Source organism: Barbus barbus, assembly GCF_936440315.1.
Source record: "Barbus barbus genome assembly, chromosome: 26".
Taxonomy (NCBI): domain Eukaryota; kingdom Metazoa; phylum Chordata; class Actinopteri; order Cypriniformes; family Cyprinidae; genus Barbus; species Barbus barbus.
Genome location: NC_136754.1, coordinates 25886003 through 25902499, shown reverse-complemented (window position 1 = coordinate 25902499; position 16497 = coordinate 25886003). Strand labels below are relative to the sequence as shown.

Sequence of the window (16497 nt, the reverse complement as noted above, 5' to 3'; positions counted from 1 at the left end):
TTTTTTTTTCTGTTTCTTTCATTTTTGAATACCTAAACTGAATTGTTGAATCGAGTTGATTCTCGAGTTGATTGGGTGTTTTTTTCCTGTATGTGAAAGCACTGTGATGGTAGCTATCTGTCGGAGTGTCTGATAGGTAGAAGCAGAACGTCGCTGTTCTCCTCTGGATTTAAGAGAGCAGAGGAAATCTGCCCAGTTCTGCCCTGCAGCAGAGACTTGGGGCATTTCAATGAATTCCTAAGATGTTTACAGACAGTTAAAGTGGATGGAGACTGGTGACTGAGGTGAAAGAGCCATGCATGTTTAGAACAACATGAGGGTGAATAAATTAAAACTTGTATTTTAACCTCTTAAGACCCTGCGACCTCATATGAGGACATTATATTTAAGTGAATTTCTCTGAGATATACATGCCACAGTTTTAAGTCTGGATGTCCTGTACAGAGCACATTCAGGGCTTTTCAGAGATACCAAATGATTGGACGTTTCACCATGACCACTCCCTCTCCTTGGTCTTCAAAAATGTCTGACATTAATTTAGTGACACTTATATATATGAAAATATTTTGTAATTATCATTTAAACCTGTCTATTTTTTTAAACTGTGTGTCATAAATCAACATCTCAGGAAGAAAGTGTTATGGGGTTTCAAATCAAAATGTGACTTCCTGTTACGAAACAGGACGTTGATTTCAAACATGTCCTCAATTGAGGACACCGGGACTAAAATCTTGTTTATTATGCATTTTGGGAGACATAACAAATGAATAGGGAAAGAAATTATATTTCAATATTCTATGAAATATTATATATTATTAGGAAAATTGTATCAATTATTACTCGCATTATTACACTTATTTTTTCATTGCATGTTGCTCCAAAAACACATTAAAATGCAAATTAGATTTAGTTTATAGATACATTGTATATAATGAGAAAACCCTTTGTGACCCTGGACCACACAACCAGTCTTAAGTCGCTGGGGTATATTTGTAGCAATAGCCAAAAATACATTGTATGGGTCAAAATTATCGATTTTTCTTTTATGCCAAACATCTTTAGGATATTAAGTAAAGATCATGTTCCATGAAGATATTTTGTAAATTTCCTACTGTAAATATATTAAAACTAAAATTTTGACTAGTAATATGCATTGCTAAGAACTTCATTTGGACAACTTTAAAGGCGATTTTCTCAGTATTTTGATTTTTTTGCACCCTCAGATTCTAGATTTTCAAATAGTTGTATCTCAGCCAACTATTGTCCTATCCTAACCATCCATACATCAATGGAAAGCTTATTTATTCTTATACTTAAGAAAGGTTTTGTGGTCCAGGGTCACATTTATAGCCATTTTACACACATTTTGCAGAAAGAAAAATGGTATATCAAATCATTCTGTTATAACATCATCTTTATGCAAAGTTTGGTAAAAAATAAATAAAATCCTGCAAACTAAAAATGTATTGGTGATTTAAAAAATCTATTGTTTTTGCCTATGCATGTTCATTCATGTCTTTTTATTTTATTTTTTTTTTAAAGAAATTGAGTCCCGATGCCCTTCTACCGAGGGCATAGCATAACTTATTAATTAAATATAATTTGTATTGTTTTATATATATATTTTTTAACGTTTAATGCTCTAAACAATGTAAAGACATGAAAAAAAAATTCCCTAACTCTTTTTTTCTCTGGTCTCAGGAGGTTAAGACGAACTGTCACTTTAACTCAGTCCCATTTTAAGGCCAGAACTGTGGAGACCCCGTAGCGGCTCCACTACTCCCTATCATTGGTGCAATATCCTTGCGCTTCTCCATATAGTCCCATGCAAACTTCGACATAACAAAGATAAACACTGCTAAAAATTAATACGTATTTAGCTCGAGTTACATCTCTTGTCGCAATCGATAAAATGTCAATCGCGTGTAGCTGTTTTAGCGTTTATATAGTTTTAATCCAAATGTGCAAAAAGAAGTTCCGGTTTGATAAAATCGCCAGAGATTCACATGTTCTTCCTTTCCGAGTGAATGCCGAAGTCGCGAACGGACCATGTCTAGCGGTTCTGCTGATTACAACAGGTAAACTCTTTATGACACGTAACCTTCATTCACTTTATGTCAAATACTGTCCGTAAATGAGTATCTTGTTGAACTAGAGAGGCGTCGGGCTAATTATAGTGGATATACGTGGTGTTTGTGATATTAAGCAGGCCGCGCCTGTTAGCGGTGTAACTTATGCTTGCGTGTGGATTCTCGCGTACTCCGCACTCGTGCACGTCTAGGACTAAATGGGCTATTTTAATACTATTTAATATTTTTGTAAGTGCAGTTATTAAGGATCGAAACGATGGCTATTAACTAGGCTTCACGCCCACCCTGAAATCTAACTCGTGGCCTCCATGCTTGAGGCCTTACATTCATACCGCGTTCATTAACGTTACCTTTAAATATTATATTTCATAAAATCGTAGTTGTATCTTTGTTTTATCGGGAGCTAAATAATTGATGATATAAAACAATTATGGGTAGTAGAAACCGCTTTTAGCACATCAAACGTGATGAGGTGATTCTGCTGTAAATAAGTCGGACCAAATTTGAGGCTTTAAGGAAGACCATGACGAAGTTATTTTGACAGAAAACAACCCTATTATTAACTAAAGTGGTTATTTACCGCTTTGATTGTTAACGGTCGTCCACGTGGCATTTTTGGAACGTTCATTCGCTCACGCGCGCGTTTCCTGGGGGTTCGAGTTCTGTAATACTGTTTTAGAAACTTCTTGTACTAAAAGTTTAACGTTACTCTTATTTTTTTTTTTCAGCTCACGAGATCGAGACCATGGGGGGCCTGAAGGAATGGAGCCTGATGGTATCATCGAGGTTTGTATCCTAGTGAAGTCTGGGGGGGTGATTTAGTGGTTCTAATAAATCTCTGGGGTGAAGGTTTTTTTTGTCAGTCCATGTTACTGTTCTTACGGTGCCGTCACATTTCGTGTGCAAAAAAATTGTCAGTAAAAATGCATGAATCGCAGCTCACGTGTCCAAGCAACTTTGTTGGTGAGAGGCAAATGTGTTGAACACAAGAAAAATCTGTGATTGCACACTGGATTTTGACTAGCAAGAATAAATGTGAGCACATGTTGCTATCTGAATTATGGTAGTTATTAGTTTCCTAGTTGGAAATTGGACATGAATGGTCTCAAGACCAAAATCTCGATATGAGTAATCTTATTTGTGGGTAACCGTATATCACACTTTTTTTTAGTCATAAGGTCTTTTTGATGTCAAACTTTTGATACCATACAAATTTCATAATTTTTGTCATGAATGTCAATATCACAAACTAATACTAGCCAATTTAAAAAAATAAATCTCCATTTATATGACTACTTCAGAGTTGTCAGGAAATTATCCAGATAACATTGTGAATGTATACAACAGCATGGGTAATAATATGGTTGTCATTTAATACATTTTATTTTTTCAGAATAGGTTGGATATTAATTTAACATTTTTAGTGAATTTCAGCTTTAAGATTTTCCCCTGGAAATGAGCAAAAATGAACAAGCCAGTTGCATAAACTCAGCCTTTGTCTTAAGACTCCTTCCCCCTTGTCTAACAGCTAGTGGGTCAGACTTGTTATTTTTCAGATTAAAATTAGACCCTTACATTATGTATGTGAAATAATGACCAGTCTTTTAGAAGAAAATTAAATGACTGACTTATAAATTTGCTTTAAGCATTTTATGCAAGCAGCCACACCGGTGTCCTATGATTCTTGTTCTTTCCGACTACAAGCAGCTGAATGCAATGACTCCTAATTATGAAGTAGGAAGTTTGAGAACATGTGAAGGCAGCAAAAGCCCTGTTTGTTCACATTTAAAACTTGACCAATTGACATGCCATAATATAGTACAAAGGTGCTTATTGAAAATCCCAATAGTAATTACAATATTAGTGCTTTTCATGTGAACTCATTGTTTGACGTGATTTTGAAGGCAGCATATTACCCCGTCCCATTAGTTTACAGTAATAATATTGTCTGTAATTGATGAGCTGAGTGTATTAAGTGAGATCTCATACGCATTATTTTACAGAGCAACTGGAACGAGATTACGGACAATTTCGATGACATGAACCTGAAGGAAACTCTCCTTCGTGGAATTTATGCTTATGGTTTTGAGAAACCCTCGGCAATCCAGCAGAGAGCTATAATCCCTTGCATAAAAGGTACAAACCAGTTCAGTTACATTTAACGTTTGCTTGACATGCTTTTTCAGTAAACAAGATTATTTGTATCCAATTTGCCTAATGTACATTTATTTGCAGTCCATTAAATTCAAGTTTGAATCTCTGTTCATTTTAACCTGATAGCGTGTGTTGTGCATTAGGGTGAATTGCTCTTTTATTTCTCCATAGGATATGATGTTATCGCTCAAGCCCAGTCAGGCACTGGTAAAACGGCCACATTTGCCATTTCCATCCTGCAGCAGTTGGAGATTGAGCAGAAAGAGACTCAGGCTTTGGTCCTGGCACCAACCCGAGAGCTCGCTCAGCAGGTATGCTGTACCTGAGGTCACCATAAACTTAGTGTCTCAGACCAAGGCGGCATATTCTGGCAGTAGCCCGATTCAAGGTACTCTTTTGCTGTTCTTCCTGCTCCATCAGTTATTAAATGTGGATGTCATTTTAATGTATAATTTTTTTTTTGGCAGGAAGTAATTAGTTAGTGCTTCAGCCAGAATAATTTACTTAAGTACAAGAGTGTTTACTGTAAGTGGTTGGAAATTCGATTTTAGTTAATAGTTTGGTTGTTGGACTGCCAGGTGATTTCCATGGGTTGATCGTAGCAAAATGGAACTGTGGAAAAAAGTGTGAGATGGTATACTGCTTTTGGGACTGTCTTGTTATGGAGATGACCTTTTCAACTGGTCATACCTGTCCAATATTTGGCTTTATTAGTGCACAGTGACTATCAAACGTCAGTACTTGAGGAAATAAAGTGTTCTTTTTATTTAATTTTTTTTTTTTTCTCTCTCTGCTCTCTAGATTCAGAAGGTTATCCTGGCCTTGGGTGACTACATGGGCGCTTCTTGCCATGCATGCATTGGAGGCACCAACGTGCGGAACGAAATGCAAAAACTCCAGGCGGAGGCTCCACACATCGTCGTTGGCACGCCAGGCCGTGTGTTTGATATGCTGAACAGGAGATACCTGTGTAAGTAGTGAATGCAAATAAATTAGACTAAAACGGGCATGCCCAGTTGGGATGCGGTATGACGTGATGCTATCATCTTTCGGGACTGACCTGTTATGGAGAAATTTACAACTTAACTGATCATACATTTGACCACCATGTTTTAATGGATTAGTAAGGGTTTGAATTACTCCCAAGGTTTTTTTTTTACAGCTCCCAAATGGATCAAGATGTTTGTCCTTGATGAGGCCGATGAAATGCTGAGTCGTGGGTTCAAGGATCAAATCTATGAGATTTTCCAGAAGTTGAGCACAAACATCCAAGTAAGTCAATGTCTTGATACCAGACTCTAAACGGAGGTGTCTTCCGCTCAAAAGAACTGTGCTAAAATGGCATATTCTAGGTTCCCCTGGTTTATGCAATGATGCTAGCAGAGTATCATGTGGAAGAAGAGCAATAGCCCTGCACCGGAAGTGAAACAGAGTCGGACCTCTTTCTTAATGTCCAGTGGCTTATGTTTCAAGGTCCAGAGCAACAATACATTTTCAACTGGAAGAAGTCTTGAATACCATATTGAAAATCTGTGACTTTAAACTTTCAAAAAAAAATAAAAAATCAAGTTGTGCCAAACTGGAGACATTCTGTGCCATTTCCAGTTCACTCGTCAAATTTGTGACTTTCAGTCAAATGTTCTCGCTTATTATTTAATGAGAACCTTGTGCATCAAGTCATGCTGAAGAACACAAGCATCACATGTTACCCAGACTTTGAGTTCATGCAGCTCAGGTGCTGCTGTCATTAAAGCAAGACGTGACAAATCAAGTACTTAGGAATATTTTATCAGCATAATTATGAGGACAATAAACTATTACCAGTTATATTAAATGCAGAATCCCTCACTAGTGTGTTCAGAATTGACCCAGAATTGAATTTTTGTCCATGCTATAACTGTGTTGTTTGTTGCCAGGTTGTGCTGCTTTCGGCCACCATGCCTGCTGATGTGCTGGAGGTGACCACCAAGTTCATGCGTGAACCTGTTCGCATCCTGGTGAAAAAGGAGGAGCTGACTCTGGAGGGTATTAAGCAGTTTTACATCAATGTAGAACGAGAGGTGAGGAACCAGTTGTCTTTAATATCTCATGTCCCTTCTTTTAAAAGCGCCATGCTAAAATCACCAGCTCATGGCCTTCTGGTCTCGCTCTGGTGTTCATGCTAGTACTGGTTAAATCTTAAAGAAGGAAGAGTAAAAGCACACGGTCGGAAATGAGTCTAGGACGGACCTCTTTCTTAATGTCCGGTGTCCAAGGTCTCGAGATTTTGTGCCATACGTATTATGAAATCAGGATGTTGGTGTAGGATGACACCTTGTGGTGATTCTCTGTTAATGCTAATTTATAACTCATTCTGTAGGAGTGGAAGTTGGACACGCTGTGTGACCTCTACGAGACCCTTACAATCACCCAGGCTGTTATCTTCTTGAACACGAGAAGAAAGGTTGACTGGCTGACTGAAAAGATGCATGCCAGAGATTTCACCGTGTCTGCTCTGGTAAGTTGATGTACATACCCATATGTTAATAGATTAAACATGAAAAAGGTTTTAATAGTTAGTGGTAGGCCAGGGATTGATCTACAAGACAGATTACACATTATGACGTTTAATGCTGGATAAAGTATGAAATGATGCTCTACCATCTTTCGGGACTGACTTCTCATGGAGAGAATTGTTTCTAAACACAACTGATTGTACTTGTCCAGAGTTTCTAAACCAGTGTGATGTTCGTGATGACTTGCGTGGGTTAAAGCAGTCTCTGTTTTCCAGCATGGAGACATGGATCAGAAGGAGCGAGATATAATCATGAGAGAGTTCAGGTCTGGCTCTAGCAGAGTGCTCATAACTACAGATTTATTGGTGAGTAGGGCTTCTATTTTTAGGGTTTCTGAAAGGCTTGTTGCACTCCCCCAAGCATTGGGACAAATGGCCATAAAACTAAGATATGCATTAGTTATTTTAAGTTAAGAAGATTGAGCACAAAGTTGCTCATTAAATGTTCATGAACTGTGTTTCTACCTATATGGGTAAATTGACAGATTTTGAATGAGATTTTATAATTTAAACCTGTTTCTAGTCCTCTGAGAAAACTATTGTATACTGGTAATATCCATGAAAAAGTCAATAGTCTGTCAAAAAGTCATTTTGAGTTGTGCATCTTTAGCATTACTGACCCTGATGTCCCTGTATCCGCAGGCTCGTGGGATTGATGTGCAACAAGTTTCACTTGTCATCAACTATGACTTGCCAACAAATCGTGAGAACTATATCCATAGGTGAGTAAAACTTGCAGGTGTCAACACTGCATTTAACGATTCATATTTTAATGTTGATGATTTCGCTATTGTCATTTCTCAGGATTGGCCGTGGAGGTCGGTTTGGCAGAAAAGGTGTAGCCATTAACTTCGTTACTGAAGAAGACAAAAGGATTCTTCGAGACATTGAGACGTTTTACAACACAACTGTTGAGGAGATGCCCATGAATGTTGCCGACCTGATTTAAACTTTGGTGAGTTTTAATGCAGGGATAGCCGTTGAATGATCACTTCCATTTGCGCTTATTTTATTGGAAGAAAAAAAAACGACTCTCCTCGATGCTGGCTGCGGATCTGACTTACGAATTCGATACGTGACGTTGACTCTCTGTGTGGACGGTTGTAGACTCCTGCCATATCAGTATTTACTGGTGGTGGTGTTTACAAAACATGGGTTCTTTACATGTATTCTTTTTCAGGTATTTTTTCCCTAGTATGTTCAAAATGTACGTGTTAGATGTTCTTCATCGTTTAGTAATTTACTTGTGGACTAAAAGATACAAGTGCTGCATTAAGTCTGCCAATTATGTTATGCTAACATATGTGTGCAGTTTAACTTGGTTCACTTCACATATTTAGTAATATAAAGGCACTTTTTAGTTTTGTGGAATGTATATTGTTTTATCAAGTACTTCTTTTTGTGAAGTCCTCTTCAAAGGTGGGTCTTAACACCTTAACTCAATGTTCTATGTAGTGTTTGTCCTGTTTGACAATAAAGAGGATGATTATTCTGTCCATGAATTGTTGTCTGGTGTCTCTTGAATTAGTTATTTCCACATAATCTGAGTAATTACTGAAGTTTCCTTTCTATAAAGGAACTATTTAAAGCAATGAATAGAAGTAGAACCCATTTCAAGTTTCTGTTCCAAGCTGGACAATGCACTATTTGGTCAGAAGAAAGTGCACACCACACCCTTGTTCTCTTCCTTTTACTGACTGACTTCTCCAGCCTTTATCCAAAATGAGTTCTGCTTCTTGGGAGATTTATCACTAGAGATTTATTCTAATTTTGCAGGGGTTTTTGGGTGGTGGGATTTTGTTTACTTTCCCCATGCTGCTCATTTCAAAGTCATCTTGGAATTTCCGGTAGCTTTTCCCACTTCGCCTGAGTCACTTTTGCAGCTGTGGGATTTGTCTTCAGTGGGGTTAAGGGGCCAAGGGGTGATGTATATCTCTGAATCAGAGTCTGTTGCTCACAAGAGACTTAATAGGACTGCAGAGGTTGTCTGGGACATTAAACTACACTGAATGAAAAAAAAAAAAAAAAAGATTCATAAGCTTGAGTCAGCCACAACTTATTTTTGGCAAAAAGGCAATGGAAAATCCATTTTTTTTTTGAGGAAACCAGGGGTGCAAAAAGCACTGTTGGCTAGCTGTGGTCACAAGTTCCACTGAACTGTATTGGTAATGAATCTTGCGACCATAGTTGCTTTTGGGAAATTTTCAGGTTAGCCTACAAAAAAATCTCTGCAGCACTTTATTAGTGGAGGGTGTCCACATATTGTTGGCCAGGTAATGTATATGTGCAATCACTCACCGGACAATAATCAGATTTACCTTTCTTCAGAAAGTCATTTGTACTTTGTACCTTCAAACATCTGTTGAACACATTTGAAATGCAAATCTGCCAATTTTCGTGTGGCTACACGCATCCTAAGCCTTGAAGTGTCCAGTAAAGCAAAACTAGCCCACTAGCACAAAAACTGCCGTTTGCTTAAGGGTTTGCTATCAGATTCCATTAATATGAATCCTTATATATAAATGTTATCATTGATAACCATTAACTGTGCTTGTTATATTCAGGAATATATTCAGAAATAATTTTATACCAGTCCTATAAGGAGTATATGTCAAACAGATTGAGCACAGTCAAATGAATTAAAATATAAATATTCTGGACAGGAAATTATTTAATCTGCTTCTATAAAGAAAGCACATGAAAACCGCAGCACAGAAATATGTTAAAAGAGACTGGCGTTGACCTTAAGAGTGTAATGCGTGGCATGATAGAAGAACGTTTTAGGATCAATTTTAAGAAACTTTTTATCTCAATTTATATCTCCATTTCCAATCAGACATGGAATGGACTGGCCATCCATTCATGTCAGGGCTTGTTGTTGCCTTTGGCCTGAGGCACTGGGATAGGCTCCAGTATCCCTGTGGCTCACACAGCAAGTGGTTTGAAGAATGGATTTATTTAATTGGGCACCGCCTCTTTAAAAGCAATTATGTTCTTATCTGTTTTTGCAAACACACAGATGAAAGCCAGATTAATTTGATGGCACGCTTAATGCAGGAACCTATAAAGTGCATGCTGATCATCTGCTCCCCAAGATAACAGATAAAAATTTTTCATAATCTGGTAGTGCTTCTGATGACTTCGAGTTGAACTGAACATTTTCTTTTCAATGAATATAAATGACATGTTTCACAGTGAACACTGCACTTTCATTTCCTCTTAATTTTCAAATTTATTTCATGTTAACTGCAGTAAATTACTTTTTTATTACTCTGAATTCCTTACAAACCAATCTAATCTACTTGTCCTGTGAAATACTGTACAAAGCTACTCTGGTAATCTGAGAGTTAACTGTCGTATTCAAAAAAAAGCTGCCTTACATGGGTAAGAGTTTGACAGAAACGGTACACATAGGAGCCTCACTTTTGTGACAGTGCAGTAGAGCCTCCAAATCAGTCCTGAGGGTATCTGACCAACTTCAGCTTCTGTTACACGCTTCCACATTTCCCGAATGTCTTTGACGTGTCCATGAGAAGTCATCATCTGTTTGTAGATACAAGGGTGATTAGGAGCTTTTCCCTCTCCTGAAAAGAACGCATGGTCCTTGGGAGCAACATCTATCATTTTGGCACAGATCCCGAGGAAGACGTCATCAATGTGAAAGGAAGCATTTATGGTGAGCGCAACTTGATAGATTTTGGTAGCCACATCTCTGGAGAGGACATACCCAGATCCAGGGGTGTAATCTGGGTAAGACAACCACGGGTACAAGTTTTGGGACATGTAGTACTTGCTCTCTTTGTCTCGGACGGGAGGTGAACCGCGGTGCACCCTTCCTATCCAAAGGTCTTTGGCGTTACTGCGGCCAATCCCTCGCAAGAAGGGAATTAAGTTGGGAATGTGAACGAAGACGTCGTCGTCTGCAGACATGAGGAACTGGGCACGGTGGCAGTAGGTTTCTTTCCAGCCAAGCTGCAAAAGTAGCTTCAGAGTAAGATTGTGGAAGGTGTCCATGAAGTCCTGCTGGATGAGGTCGTGATATCTTTGGTCCTCAAACAGCAGTTTCATATTAAGTAGTCTTCTTTGCTCTGGTTCAGGATGGAGGCCAAGAGCGAACAACACCCTTACAGTAACACCCAGATTCCTTTCAATGTACGTCTCGTTTCCCCAAGTAGAGCGAATGGCTTGCCTTCTCTCAAAGTTCTCAGAGGAGCTTTTCACAAAGAGCAGGAGCAGAACGTCCTTTTCACCACACTTCCCCTCGTGGTTTATTAGGTATCTGTGATTGTTGTACTTTATAGCGTCTTCGGGATTGACTCTAAAGCTTGCGTTAATGAACGTGAAGCTATTGAGAAGGTAGCGGTACGAGAAAGACATTACATGGGTTACAATGTTATTGTCAATCTGTTCCCAGTACGCCATGAGCATTAAGGTACTAAAGAATATTATTATTAGCTGTAGTTGGTATTTTTTGAATCTAGGCATTTTGAAAAATATCACAGCTCCTGTTGCAATTTGTGAGATTCTTGAGTTTCATTTAGAGTCATAGCGGCCTTCAAACCATGTCCAAGTCTGGGTTCCAATATGAGACAGGAAAACAGTCTGGTACTGTGATTGTTCAGCTGACATTGATGTTGAAGCCTTTGTCAAGACAAAAGACCAATGAGGTGCTTCCGCTGTGATTATCAAAGTCTGTAAGAGAAACGTACACAACAACTTCAATGGACTTATTCTGGACAAGAATGACCAGTGAGTGAGATAACATGAGACCAGGAAATCAATCAAAAAGTAAGACGCCTGAATTCTTTTTATTTACATTAACGTAACCTGGCAAGTCTCATTTTTTGGACATTTTGGTTACGTTCTCCCATTATAACACTCACAGACATGCCTTCTACAAGAATATTCAGATTTGTACAGATTTAATAAATTAAACTAAATTAATTTGGGAAAAGAGAGAAAATATTTTTTACTCCTTTACATACAAAACCAACACAGGAGTGCAACACAAAGTGCAGTGTCCTACTTTCAGTGGCGTTGGATGAGTTTTATTCAAATGAAATGGTTAAGCAAGCTTGGTTGGTCATTTCTAATGTACCTCATTGGTTTGCATGAATCTAGTCTGTCCAATTCCCAAACAAGATTTCATTTAAGCTAGTCTTGCCGAGATATAAAAAATAACCTCTATTGCACTGAAAGGTCATTCTCATGATTCACAATTCAAAACTAATTTATCCGTTCTATATATATATATATATTGGAAATTCAGTTTCGAATGGTGAATCATGAGAATGATCTTTAATTTAATTTTTTTTAGATCTTATTTAATCTATCTATATAATCTGTTTGACACACAACTTTTTCTAAGAAAATGCAGGATATCTTCACATCTAAAGTACTGCAATGCAAATGCTATGCAATGCAAATGCAAATTTGAAGAGAAAACAGGCCTGAGGGTCTGAAACCCAATGGAATCACTGAAAGACTTCAGCATACACTTGACAGGACAACAGAGAAATGGATGTTACCCTAAAAATGTAATAGTTCACCCAATAATGATATCATGATTTAGTTATCCTCATGCTGACAAGAAACATTATTTAAAACCTCTTTCGTGTTTCACTGAAGAAAGTCATAAAGGTTTGTAACGACATGAGAATGAGTAAATGATGACAACATGTGCACAAAATGCACAAAATTTTGTTAACTCATTGAACATGTGGATCTTTTCAACATCACATGACAACATAAGTGTTCACTGGTATTCATCTGACTCATTAGGAAAAAATGAGAATGATATGATACTCAGTCCACTCCATTTAAAATAAAAAGTTGGTAAATCTTAGGGTTTTAAGGTAATTCAAGTGTCTGGAACATGAACGCTCAGATTTCAAAATTTACAAAAAGGAAAATTATTAAAATGCATTTTATTATTATTTGCATGTATATATATATATATATATATATATATATATATATATATACACACGTCAAACCAAGTAGCAACTGCAAACAAATGATGCTGGAATTTTCATCAAAACTAACTTCGCTTGCCTGAGCCTCTGAATTATTATTATTATTTTTTAATGACATTAACACATGAGTGGTGTTACAGTGATTTTTAGAGGCTATATAAACTATTTGAAAGTGTCCAAATACGTTTTGCCTTAATTTTGAACGATAACGTTTGTTTTATAATTTCACACTTTATCTTTTTAATTAATTAATGTTTTATTTTAGTGAAGTGATTCAAATTAAAAGTATTTTAACTTGTACGTATTAGCCTACTTATGACTTGCAAATGTCGGTAAGCTGAATGTGATAAGGACTGACAATATAAAATTAACTAATGTTACAGCATAAAGATCATAAGAGGGTCTTACCAGGTCGATCCACAGCATGTTTGAATTACAGCTCCGAGCTAAAGTACATCTCCGTGGTCTAAACATCAACTTTCCTCACTAAACCAGTTAGAGACATCTGTGACCAGAGCAACACTGTCTAGTTTTTTGCTCGGTGAAGAACCTTGATCTGTAGAAGTTGTCTCGAAGTGACCCGACCACAGAGACCGAGTGCATTTGGGTAATGAAGGACACTCCCGTATTTGTTTGAAGTAATGTTAAAGGAGACGCTCGTGGAAAAGCCTATTTGGTGACCAGATTTCTGAAATGTACCTTGTTCAGTGCACAAAATATCACTTGCTGAATAGAAGAACTCCTACATGAAAAAATACTATCGTAATTAATACTAAACAGTGTTTTTGAACCATACTAAAGTACTTGAATTAATTTGTTGTGGTAATTCTATAGTTGCTGTGGTAATATAACAGCTATAGTAATATAAACAAATTACTTCACACAATACTGTACTAAGTTCTTTACAACTATAGGGTATATTATACTACAATACACTAAAGTTTACTGTAGCAAAAACTAAAATATACTACAGTATTTATTACAGTTTATCAGTTCACTATAGTTATATGCTGTAGCATTCTTTAACAAAGTGTTGTAGATACTATAATATATAGAGTATAATACACTGTAGTATTTACTATAGTATTTTTTTCATGTGGGTTACATAAGATGAAACAAATATTTGAACATTTTCTAATTGTATTTAATACAGTAGTTACATCTTTTTTTCATGTTTGTGCTTTTGGAAGTGGATTTTGGCTATCCCTAACTAGGCTAATTTGCAGACTCTATACACATACAGTGGGTACGGAAAGTATTCAGACCCCCTTAAATTTTTCACTCTTTGTTATTGTTACGTGTCTGTTTCTGTCCAGTTTGGTTTTGCCCTTTTTTGGTAGTTCCTGTTCTGGTTTAGTCATTAGTTAATTATCTATCATCCCCATCACCTGTGTTTGATTAATTATCTCGTTTGTGCCTTTGTTCTAGTCCCTTTATAAGTCCTGAGTTTCCCTTCAGTGTTTGTCCATTCTTAAGTTAGTTAATTGTCAAAAGTGTGTTGATGCTATTAAATAAAGAATACTCCTTTTTGTTTACTTCTTCATCGAGAGCCTTTTTTACTACAACCACCCGACCATAAGTTATATTGCAGCCATTTGCTAAAATCATTTAAGTTCATTTTTTTTCCTCATTAATGTACACACAGCACCCCATATTAACAGAAAAACACAGAATTGTTGACATTTTTGGAGATTTATTAAAAAAGAAAAACTGAAATAGCACATGGTCCTAAGTATTCAGACCCTTTGCTCAGTATTTAGTAGAAGCACCCTTTTGATCTAATACAGCCATGAGTCTTTTTGGGAAAGATGCAACAAGTTTTTCACACCTGGATTTGGGGATCCTCTGCCATTCCTCCTTGCAGATCCTCTCCAGGTTGGATGGTAAACGTTGGTGGACAGCCATTTTTAGGTCTCTCCAGAGATGCTCAATTGGGTTTAAGTCACGGCTCTGGCCGGGCCATTCAAGAACAGTCACGGAGTTGTTGTGAAGCCACTCCTTCGTTATTTTAGCTGTGTGCTTAGGGTCATTGACTTGTTGGAAGGTAAACCTTCGGCCCAGTCTGAGGTTCTGAGCTCTCTGAGGTCCTGAGAAGGTTTTCGTCCAGGATATCCCTGTACTTGGCCGCATTCATCTTTCCTTCGATTGCAACCAGTCGTCCTGTCCCTGCAGCTGAAAAACACCCCCACAGCATGATGCTGCCACCACCATGCTTCACTGTTGGGACTGTATTGGACAGGTGATGAGCAGTGCCTGGTTTTCTCCTCACATACCGCTTAGAATTAAGGCCAGAAAGTTCTATCTTGGTCTCATCAGACCAGAGAATCTTATTTCTCACCATCTTGGAGTCCTTCAGGTGTTTTTTTGTGTCTTGCAATGAGGAGAGGCTTCCATCAGGCCGCTCTGCCATAAAGCCCCAACTGGTGGAGGGCTACTGTGATGGTTGACTTTCTACAACTTTCTCCCATCTCCCGACTGCATCTCTGGAGGTCAGCCACAGTGATCTTTGGGTTCTTCTTTACCTCTCTCACCAAGGCTCTTCTCCCCCGATAGCTCAGTTTGGCCGGACGGCCAGCTCTAAGAAGGGTTTTCTGTCAATATGGGGTGCTGTGTGTACATTAATGAGGAAAAAAATGAATTTAGCAAATGGCTGCAATATAACAAAAAGGGAAAAATTTAAGGGGGTCTGAATAGTTTCCGTACCCACTGTATATACATACATATATATATATATATATATGAATATAATGTGTATATAATATTATGGATAGGCCTACTGAGTTCATAGAAAATGTGGGCTTGATTAGATCAGTTAAGTTTATCCATTGTAATGCAAATCATGGTATTTCGGCATTTCCTATGTAATTTCTGTGTAATGACAATAGTTTGTGAATATTTTTTATTTAATTTTTTATCAACAGCACTCAGTGGGAGCATAACTTGACCCACAAAAGTTGTTTGCACTGCGCTCTTTCGTCGCTTGATCTTTCGTTTAGGCACATTGATCCATTAAATCACTTATTAGACAAAACCATGATCCGCACTCACATTAAATAGTCTTTTCTTTTCGTTTTATTCTACATTTTATCACCAATAGGACAAGGATGTTTCGGCTCAAAGGCTTTCCTCAGTGTGTATAAATTGCATAAATTGACCCTGAATTGCCAACAATGTCAACCGTGTTAATCCTTGTCAACCGTGTTACAGCTGATGGGTAACACAGTTGACATTTCAGCCATTTTAGGGCTTTGTGCAAACTGCTGACCTTGGACTAGTTAGTACATGACCTTGATTAACTTATGTTTTTATATTCTATCTCTACATATTTATAAATATAACATGTGATGCAAGTTCACCAGAATATGTTGATAACACAGTTGACGGTCAATTAATCTACTCTACGTGCAGACAATAATATAGATAAAATATTGAAGAGGAGAAGTTATAACTTTCCACAGTGTCTTCAAATTTCCCTCCAAAAAAGGAAAATACATCAAGTGATGTTGGGCCTGTGACTTTGGAACAAGCCATTCCTGATTCATAGTGAGTAACACAGTTGACATTGATTTCTTGGACGTACACAAAATGGATAATTTAATGTAGATGCATGAGCAAAATATTTGTTAAAGCACCTTTCTCATAATTTAATGATTATTTTGCACAAATAAATATATACAGAAAAATGTATTTTAGAGCTAATCTGAAGAGCAAAACCTCACATTTA

At 37.4% G+C, this 16497-nt stretch overlaps 2 protein-coding genes across 2 annotated transcripts; one reads left to right on the top strand and one right to left on the bottom strand.

Moving 5' to 3' along the window:
* The first annotated feature begins 2014 nt into the window (after positions 1 to 2014).
* Positions 2015 to 8304, top strand: eif4a2 (eukaryotic translation initiation factor 4A2). Its single transcript, XM_079378924.1, has 11 exons — positions 2015 to 2078; positions 2819 to 2876; positions 4094 to 4226; positions 4416 to 4555; positions 5046 to 5214; positions 5407 to 5516; positions 6161 to 6304; positions 6604 to 6741; positions 7015 to 7104; positions 7441 to 7520; positions 7603 to 8304. The coding sequence occupies exons 1-11, from the start codon at positions 2050 to 2052 to the stop codon at positions 7745 to 7747; spliced, it is 1236 nt and encodes a 411-aa protein (XP_079235050.1). The 5' UTR covers positions 2015 to 2049; the 3' UTR covers positions 7748 to 8304.
* Positions 8305 to 9108: 804 nt separating this feature from the next.
* b3gnt5b (UDP-GlcNAc:betaGal beta-1,3-N-acetylglucosaminyltransferase 5b) lies at positions 9109 to 13385 on the bottom strand. The gene is made up of 2 exons (XM_079379478.1): positions 13182 to 13385; positions 9109 to 11490 (listed from the first exon to the last, which is right to left on the bottom strand). Exon 2 carries the CDS (start codon positions 11281 to 11283, stop codon positions 10159 to 10161), a length of 1125 nt encoding a protein of 374 aa, XP_079235604.1. The 5' UTR covers positions 11284 to 11490; positions 13182 to 13385; the 3' UTR covers positions 9109 to 10158.
* Between the last annotated feature and the right edge of the window lie 3112 nt (positions 13386 to 16497).